This window comes from Sinocyclocheilus rhinocerous, unplaced genomic scaffold (genome assembly GCF_001515625.1).
Source record: "Sinocyclocheilus rhinocerous isolate Xijiao unplaced genomic scaffold, SAMN03320098_v1.1 scaffold980, whole genome shotgun sequence".
Lineage (NCBI taxonomy): Eukaryota > Metazoa > Chordata > Actinopteri > Cypriniformes > Cyprinidae > Sinocyclocheilus > Sinocyclocheilus rhinocerous.
In genome coordinates this window covers 532,145-542,042 of record NW_015635053.1, presented here as the reverse complement: position 1 = coordinate 542,042, position 9,898 = coordinate 532,145, and the positions used below count along the sequence as shown (strand labels likewise).

Sequence of the window (9,898 nt, the reverse complement as noted above, 5' to 3'; positions counted from 1 at the left end):
AAGTTTTCCAAAACAGAAACTATTGTGAATTTGTTTTTTACTCTGGCCAGTTACACAGAGCTGGTTTCATGTATAATGACACTTATGTGTATTTGATTCTGCCGAGAGTTAAAATCTAAATCTAAACAGCAGGGATGAATACATTACAGACAAGTTTCATTAGATTATCCTAATTTACCATAAAAAGACAATAGACATAATTATTAAATTACACATAAAGATAATTCCTACATAAGTGGGTCAAAAAGAACACTTACTCCAACTTACTAATTGCATTTAATATGAATTTAAACTATAGTATTTTCATTTAATTATAATTAACATGCAGTTAAATGCCTATATTTCAGTTCACACTTAAGTATATTAAGTGCTTTGTTTTTTGTTTTGTTTTGTTTTGTTTTGTTTTGTTTTGTTTTGTTTTGTTTTGTTTTGTTTTTTGTTTAGTTTAGTTTAGTTTAGTTTAGTTTTGTCTGTTTTGTTTTGCTTTGCTTTGTTTTGTTTTGGAGAAGCATCTGAGACAAAATTGACACTTAAACGAGACAGAATCAAAAGCTCCATTAAGTTTTCCAAAACAGAAACTATTGTGAATTTGTTTTTTACTCTGGCCAGTTAAACAGAGCATGTTTCATGAATAATGACACTTATGTGTATTTGATTCTTTCAAGAGTTAAAATCTAAATCTAAACAGCAGGGATGAATTCAGGTAAATATTTTGCCATTGAGATGACTGGGAAAAATATGTCCTAATTAACCTAAATTCACCCTATATTTTTCCTTGTGAAAACACAAAAAGCACACAGGAACTCAGTCGGCGGCAAGTTGTAGCATGACACTGTCCCTTTAAGGTCCGAGGAGCTTCGCCACAGTGGGTCAATTCACTAATTTCTCTTGGGCGTGATGCCAGTTGTTGGGAAGGCTGTCAGAGAGAGCAGGCCAACCAGGATATTGTCTCGGTTACGTATGGTAACCCTCGTTCCCTGAAGGAGGGAACGGAGACGTCACGTCTGAGGCTATACCGTGGACTTTACACATATGGGAACCACTTAGGCCTCTACATATGGAACCCAGCCCTCTGCCAGTTCTCACGGTGCTTCTACCCGTTTGTGGTGAGAACACAGGAGGATACCGGCTCCACACGAAGGCTATAGAATCTAGTGAACGTGTTAGGGGTCGCCCAGCCCGCAGCTCTACAGATTTCTGCCAGCGAGGCGCCACGAGCCAGCGCCCAGGAGGATGCAACACTTCTAGTTGAGTGAGCTCGCAACCTGAACGGGCAGCGCACACCCTGTGCCTGATAAGCCAGGGTGATGGCATCCACTACCCAGTGGGCCATCCTCTGCTTAGAGACGGCATTCCCCTTCTGCCGGCCTCCGTGACAGACAAAGAGCTGGTCTGAGGTCCTGAAGCTTTGCGTCCGGTCTACGTAGCACCTTAAGGCTCAAACGGGACAGAGCAAAGCTAGGGCTGGGTCTGCCTCCTCCTTTCATTGACAGAAACTTCAGCTCGACTGTTTGCAAAGGCTCAAATGGGCCCTGCTGTAGTGCTGTGAGCACTAGAGTCAGGTCCCAAGAGGGTATAGAGGGGGGCCGTGGATGATTTAGCCTCCTCGCCCCCCTAAGGAACCTGATGATCAGGTCGTGCTTCCCCAGCAACTTCCCTTCTACGGGATCGTGGTTAGCAGCAATTTCAGCGACATAGACTTTGAGGGTGGAGGGAGACAGCCTTCGCTCCAACCCTTGCTGCAAAAAGGACAGCACGACTCTGATCGGGCATCTTCGGGGGTCTTTTCGGTGAGAAGAACACCACTCAATGAACAGGTTCCACTTCAAAGCGTAAGCGTGTCTCGTAGACGGTGCTCTCACTGAAGTGATGGTGTCACTACCTCTTGGGGTAGGTCACTTAGAACCTCCGCGTCCCGTCCAGGGACCAGACATGAAGTTTCCAGAAGTCTGGACGCGGGTGCCAAAGGGTGCCCCGTCTCTGACTCAGTAGATCCTTCCTCAGAGGAATCGACCAAGGAGGGGCTGTCGCGAGGAGCATTAGTTCCGGGAACCAGGTCCGGGTAGGCCAATAAGGTGCCACCAACAGGACCTGCTCCTCGTCCTCCCTGACCTTGCACAGCAACTGTGCAAGAAGGCTCACTGGGGGAAACGCATACTTGCGAAGGCCCCGCGGCCAGATGTGTGCCAGTGCCTCCGTGCTGAGTGTTCCCTCGGCCAGGGAGAAGAACAACTGGCAGTGAGAGGTTTCTGGAGAGGCAAACAGGTCTACCTGAGCGTCTCTGAAACGTCTCTGAAATCAGCTGGACCGTCTGGGGATGGAGTCGCCATTCTCCCGGGAGCGCAGCTCGAGACAGCTCGTCGGCTGCCCGGTTGAGCAGCCCAGGAATGTGAACAACACGAAGCGACCTCAGCTGTTTCTTACTCCAAAGGAGTAGGTGGATGCAGGGGGCCGCTGCGGCCGGCGGACGGGTGGAGGCAGCAGCTGCCCACCAGGGCAGGGTGTGCGCCTCAGTCTGCTTCTGTACAGCCGAGAGCTGCTGGGCCAGGCTCTCGACCGCATCGCCGAAGAGGCCGGTCTGGGACACAGGGGCATTAAGGAACCGAACTTTGTCGGCGTCCCTCATATCGACCAGACACAGCCAGTTTTGGCACTCCTGGACCACCATAGTGGACATCGCACGGCCCAGAGACCGCGCAGTGACCTTCGTCGCTCATAGCGTGAGATCCGTAGCGGTACGGAGTTCTTTGAGAACTTCTGGGTCGTGACCACACTCGTGCAGGTCCCTCAGTGCTTTAGCCTGAAGAACCTGCAGTAACGCCGTAGCGTGTAAGGCAGAGGCAGCTTATAATCGCATGCCAATGTGCATTGGCTCGTTTAGTTTACACTCGAAGTAGATTGGTCTCTCTAAGTGAGATCCCAATTCGTCGGTCATCCGACGTGACATCGAGAGTGACCGACTGAAAGGGAACCATTAGTCTAGACTGCCATATTCAGGCAGGGGAAAGGGGTATAGAGGACAGAGCTGGACCCCTCGGGTCAGGAGGAGATGTATGCCAGGCCACTGAACTCTAACACCCTACTTCAGGCTCATAATTAAAGCTACAGGTTAAAGATGTTTTCAACACTCAGCAGCCAGCCCACATACTTATGAGTATAGGGACAGGAAATGGAGAGGTTCAATCCACGCTTTAGATGGAGCTGTTGATGCACGGGAGGCCCTCAAAGTGCACACATACATTTAAACAGTACATATTATTAAAAGTTGTGTTAATTTATTGTGTGGTCAATATAAAGTGAGAAAAAAGTTTTAAAGGGCAAATGTATTGTATCAATTAACATACATAATTTTATAATGCATACTTTATGCTGGCCAATGATAGAAAAGTGCTTCAGTTTGCACTATAATATTGTGTCATATTTAAAATATATGAGAACTATAGCTTGAATGAACTGACTTTATCAAATGCTGCAATACTTCTCCCTCTTGTGGCATATATTGGTATCTACACACAGAAACAATAAAATAAAATAAAATAAAATAATCAAAGCTATACATATAAACCTGATACTGTACACCATTAAAAGATACATTTGCTAGTGTTTTTGCAAGAATTATGATTATGATAGTGGGAATAATGTTATGATATTAATGTATTAAATATGAAATAGACACATGAAATAATGAATAAAGATATATGATATGAGATCAGACTGGATCTACCCCAAACCACAAATCGTTCCCCATAAATTAATATAAATAAATGGATTTTTATTTAGACATGCTGTTTATTATTGTTTACGCATGATTATTTGCGATTCTACACGAGGCCTACACAAACAAAAAGTGGTGTAGAAAAATTTTCATGCAGAAATGGCTAGTAAATTTCACAAACAATTATAAAGAAAACACATAAAGTAACACATGCAAAATTTTGAAGTAGAAATTTTTTTTATTTTTTAGTAATCTTTAAAAAAGTAAACTTTTTATTTTTATTTTTTTATTTGTTCATTTACATATTATAAGAATATCTGCATTTCTGGACATTATTTCAAATATTTAGGATTTATTATTGTACTATTAAAAAGCTATTTTTAAATATGTGTTTTTTTAATTCTTGAAATGCACATTGCTTTATTTATTTCATATCTGTACAATATACTGACTCCTAAAATAGTGTAAACAATTATAAATAATAAAATTATCAGAAAAAAAAACATAATAAAATAAATCACTACCATGCTATAATGTGACATAAATCAATGGCTTTTATGGAGTAAATGGTAATGTATTTTGCTACTGTATATTCCTGTATTTAATTAATACAGCATTATTTTAATGATACGTACCTATGTGTGAGCTTTATGCAGCAAATCCCCCAAAGAGACATGTGGCTCCCCTCTAATTCTGATGACAATCCTATTAAATCTTCCAGTGGGGCTTTGCAGGTGGATGGGTTAGACCTCCAGTGATTGGTTTTGTAATGGTTTGTCTCCCATTGACAGATGGCGCACTAAAGCTAAATGCATGCTGGGAAACGACACTTTCATCTTATGGGCCTTTTAAGACGACCAGTAAAACCCAACCTGTATGTTTTCAAGTGCAAAAGACGTGCCATGTCTTATAGGCCACAGAAACTAAAGAAAACAAGAGAAGGAGGAAACAAATAGTTAATGATTATCATTTGTAATTTTGATGTTTGCTTTGATGAACACAGATAATTTTTTTGGATTCAACCGACTGATTGAGCTTTGGAGATTTTATTTGAGAAGAATTGGGAGGTTTTGCGATCTTCAGTGATCTTCACTTGATGCCTCTGCAGAAAGAGATCTTACAGGAGGTTTGGACAGAAGACAGGTGAGCAGTGCTTTACTACAAATATTGTAATAAATGAATCTGCTTTGTTGCTAATAATGCTGATTTATATCTTAGCCTTCCTAACAATGATTCCAAAAGGTCAATACAGGTGAGTTATACATCAAGTGTACAGTGTGTTTATGTAAGTTTGTGCATGTCTCAATATGTCTCCATTCAAGTGCAAGTCTGCTTTAATGTGGGTTGAAAAGTCTGAGAACACACTTTTTTTTCCATTTGAACTCCTAATAAATAACATTCTTGGATAAATTAAATGTAATGTTATTAAATAAATATCTCAGATATCAATTTTTCAGCTCTTCCACACAAACTTATAGAGCTGATGCAGTTTGAGTGTTGCTGTTGCTAAGATATTACGAAATTGTTGTTATTTTTTTTTATTCAAATTTTCTGAAAATCTCAGAAAAAAAGGTACAAAACTAATACCCTTTCAAAAGGTGTAACTTTGGTGTATTATGAACTTTTCAAGTCCTAGTATGTATCTTTGAGGTACCATTTCGGGGTCAGTAAGGTACCTTTTAACATTTGTACCTAACACGCTCACAAAAAAAAGTACAAAAGCTGCGTCTATGACAGTACCTACCATGGAGGTACTGATATGTACACTTTAGCTACTAATATGTAACTTTGAGGTACTAATAATAAGGTACTTTCAAAAGTGTACTACACCATTGACAGCATTTTTTATCTGAGAGCGTAATGAAGGAGACTCATTCTGCAGTTGTGTTTATTGTGTCGGTAGATGGTACGTTCCTCTTGAGTTGTTTTGGTTGCTCCTGAAGCAGATGGGCTTTACACTGAATCCTATTATCAAGTTCTCTGGACTAAACTAGCCTTCATAATCAGTCACACTGATGCCCTCAGCACACACTCATATAAACACACACGACAGCTTCATCTGTTCTCCCGTCTGGACTTTTACTATTGAACCGATGTCATCTCAATAGCCATGTCTTCAGAGAAGGTACATCTTAGCTGTCGTGTCTTAGAGCTGAAAAGAGCTTCTAGTTTCTAAACGAAGTTATAAATGTCTTAAATCGATATAATACTGGATGTTTTAGGCAGTAAATGTTTTATCACTTTATACCAGGCATACATACTGTAGCTCTGTGATCTAGAAGGTACTGAACAAGCCTAGGTTTGTCAAATGAAGTTAATGCAAGTCTGTTTGATTGATTAGGGTTTTGTGTCAACATACTCGTGTCTATTTCGAGGGGTGAGAACCAGAAGGGCGTAAGTGACATTTTGGGTGAAATGGAGATATGAAAGCTCTTGATGAGCTCTTTCTACTGCCAAAAGGACACAAGTGAATTCTTAATCATTTTGGAGTTATTCATTAGAAACCAAAAGACTTAACTCTGAACATACTAAGCCTGTTGGTTTTTGTTTTGGCCCTCCTGTAAAGTTGGTCAAAAGTCACTTACGCCCTTCTGGTTCTCACCCCTCGATTTGTTCTTTTGCAGGACATAACATGCAGTAGGTTGAGATTTACAGAGTTCTCAAGAGCCTTATAACCAGTTTACCTGCCAATATGTATATTTTAAGATGGTAGGGAACAATCCACCTTAAAGACGCATTCTGCCTCAATGCCTCAAGATCTTTTCCATGAATCTATATGTTATTAATCTACCCATAACCTATACAATCTAACATATTCCCTTAAAGGAAAGCCATTTAAATTGAATTTGTCAATATTTTATGCCAACTTTAGTGTCAGGAATGCTGTATATATAACTGGATTCAAGCTGTTTTGAAATATCTTTTTTCTTTATGAATAAATTACCTATAAGGCAATACATTTGGGCACTGGATTAAAAAAGCCAAGGGAGCATTTAGCCTTAGGTATAGTTCATAGTCTAGGCATTGTGTAATATCTTGATTGACTGAATTGACTCTTTGATCATCGAATTGATTGTATTTTCCTGTCGGCAGGATTTAGAAAGGCTTTGGAAAAGGAAAGCACTGCTTTCGTAATATTGGCAGCAAATGGATTGAGTTGGCTCTTGTTGTTGTTCTAGATGGTTCCTGGTACCTCTTTATTGGTTCAAATGCCAGGTTAAAATTAAAGTAATAAATCCAAATTTTTAAGAATCTAATAAATCATTTAATATTTAATTAATAAAATAATCTACACAATTATCTTTGAATGTCAAACATTTTTTAGAAAATAATTTTAACAAAAACAAAATTTTTTCTAAAATATTTTTGCCATTGAAAGTAATTAAGAACAGGCTTTCGAACAGATTTCCATGTTTAATATTATTAAATGTGTGTTTTTCAAAAACAGGAAATATTTTTTGCATCTGTTTCCTTTTCCCTGTATATCCTGCTACATTTGTAACCATAAAGGGAGGAGAAAAGGAGAGAGAATATATCAGAGAGGGGTTGATCAAGGCCACTGTAGCATGGCACTGAAACTCACTGACCCAAAAGAGGTTTTCCTTGAGGAGACATGGCTGAAATTATGAAAAGCGCTTAAACATTAACTCTAATTAAAAACTAGCCAGTCAATATTTCTCAGCCTGCCAAGCAGATGCTTTTGGATGCTTCTGTCATACAGAATCTCACTTGAATCTACTGTGGCTAATGGTCTATGAAGGGGTTTTCCATAACGCTAAGCAAGTAAAATCCCCATGGCGGCAGTAATCAAGGATCCCACTGTCTTTGCTCTTTGTTAAAGTGAGGTCTATAAATACTCATTTAAGATCGGAACTAATCAGATTATATGCTCCCCACTCCGTTCAGTACGGAAGCAGGCTGTGACGTCAGGCCTACATTGTGTAAGAATTAGACTTTCTCCGTATCCTTAACCTATCCTGGCCTCCCTCTGCGTTCTGTACATAAAGAGGTCACGTCTTAAACCAATGTGCCACATCCAGTCAAACAGATTTAACCTCCTTTGTTTGAGCAGTGTTTGAATGTACAGAATATTTTGACTGATTGTTTGCCTTGAGAAAGGTGTAAACATGATTATTACATTGCAAAGATGCATTGTGAAATGTATAGTTTATAAAAAGTCGCTCAATGAACAGCTTAAATAATAGACTCGCGTATTAAGTCATGCACTTTTCTAATGTATTCTGTACATCATTTTGCTTGCTTTCATTGATGTGTGGCAATGGGTAAGTTCAAAACATCTGCTTAAATTTACACAACCATCACAAAAATGTACAAGGAAAAGCTTAAAATGTGAATGCCATTCATTGTCTTCATTTACAGTGTAGAAGACAAAAAAGAAGAAGCCGGAGGCAGATTCTGGAAAGGCCAAGGGAGCTGAAGCCAAACCCAAAAAGAACAAAGCTAAAAAGAGTGAAGAGTTGTCAGGCGAAGTGGACAGTACGCCCTCAAAGAGTCAGTCTGATGCATCTCAAACATGCATGCAATTAACAACTGTTGGGACTTCATCTTATAGGATTTGGATTATTTGGATGCTACCTAAGTAATGAAATAAACAATGGTTACATAGACACTGAAGTTCAAGTTCGTGCTCAGAGAGACATACAGTGGCTACACATCAGTGCATTAGATTGCAAAAAGCAAAGCATGTCAGAAAAACAAGTTTGTCAGTTTTGAAATAGATGTTAGTTCACAGTTAATTCGATGAACTGCACCTGTGGTTACTCAGCTAGGACACGTTGATCAGTCATTGATCATCAGTCAATTGTCAAATAGTCAAAGTGCACTGACATTCAGACAGGTCTAGTGCTTAGAGTCAGAACACTTCTTGGGGCCAGTGTCATACTGGAATGCTCCATGCTTGTTACAACAAATGTTACTTTTTTATTTCTCAGCAGAGAGCAAAGCGGTGAAGAAGAAGAAAACCGAGAAGGACAAAGAAGCGCCAACAGAGAAGAACATAAAAAAGAAGCCCAAGAGTACTGCTAAGAAGAATAAAGGTATAAGTGATTTTTAATAATCAACTGGGACAAATAAATATATACTAAACATGAAGTTCCATACATCCATTTTCAAATCAGTGGTGCTATAGGGTTGCAGCGATGTAACCAGGTCATACACAGGGAATGAAGTGGCATATTTTCCCTTAATACTGTATGAAATATTTTAAACTGGATATTTAATAGAAGATACTGTATAGTGTCTCACACACCCAATCATTCATAGGTGTGTTGGATAAAAGTGAAAAATGTATGAATCCTGAACACTACTCAAACTTGCATCATTATGAAATTATTAGCAATGTTTCGGTCAATCTATCTTCCTCAGGCTTACTGTAAAATTGTACATTTAAAAATGCCAAATGGGACTTGGTTTGTTATGCTTTGGGAATTGATTGGATCGCTATACAACAGGCAGTTGGAGGGGGAGTTGAAAGGAAAGTTTCAAATTATGTCTAAAAACCTGTAGAAATCTGCTTGCATTCTCAATTATTGTATTGGGAGTTGCCTTCTTTTGCATTTTATTTCATTTTATTTTATTTTACATTTTGCACCAAAATTGCAATGCGACTAATGAGTCTGCACAACACTGATTGGCTGATGGCACCACAACACAAACAGTCACAAACCTTACTAGTGCAGGGGGAAATGATCAATTTCATGCTTTTGAGAGCCCTTCAATAAGAAAACATTACCTTCTACAACCTACATCTCCTATACAATGATGACATATTGCCAATATGTTTCTTTTTTCTTTTGCCAGCCAAGGACGCTTTTACAATCAGATGGTGTAGTTACGACATCCACCAGCAGGGGCTAATGAAGCTATGATAACCAGCCAAACCAAGACCTATGGAAGCCCGTTTCCGCCACTGAATAAAAAAAAATTTTTATTGCGAGTTTATATCTCACAATTATGAGAAAAAAAAGTCAGAATTGCGAGTTTGTATCACGCAATTATGAGAAAAAAAGTAGCAATTACCTTTTTTATTTTTTATTCAGTGGCGAAAATGGGCTTCCATAAAGACCTCTTGGTAACTTAAAGGAATAGTTCACCCCAAAATGAAAATGTTGTCATGATTTACTCACCCTCATGTCATTCCAAACCTGTATGAGTTTCTTTCTT

General features: G+C 39.3%; 1 protein-coding gene across 1 annotated transcript in view; it reads left to right on the top strand.

Annotated features, from left to right (window-relative positions):
• Positions 1-4,783: 4,783 nt before the first annotated feature.
• The window catches only part of LOC107746522 (tubby-related protein 1-like), a 6,686-nt gene continuing 1,571 nt past the window's right edge, over positions 4,784-9,898 (top strand). Inside the window, exons 1-4 of the mRNA XM_016560762.1 lie at positions 4,784-4,858; positions 4,934-4,967; positions 8,101-8,227; positions 8,671-8,772. Of these exons, the coding sequence (XP_016416248.1) occupies positions 4,812-4,858; positions 4,934-4,967; positions 8,101-8,227; positions 8,671-8,772 (310 nt within the window). The 5' untranslated portion in view covers positions 4,784-4,811. The remainder of the gene's footprint in view (positions 4,859-4,933; positions 4,968-8,100; positions 8,228-8,670; positions 8,773-9,898) is intronic.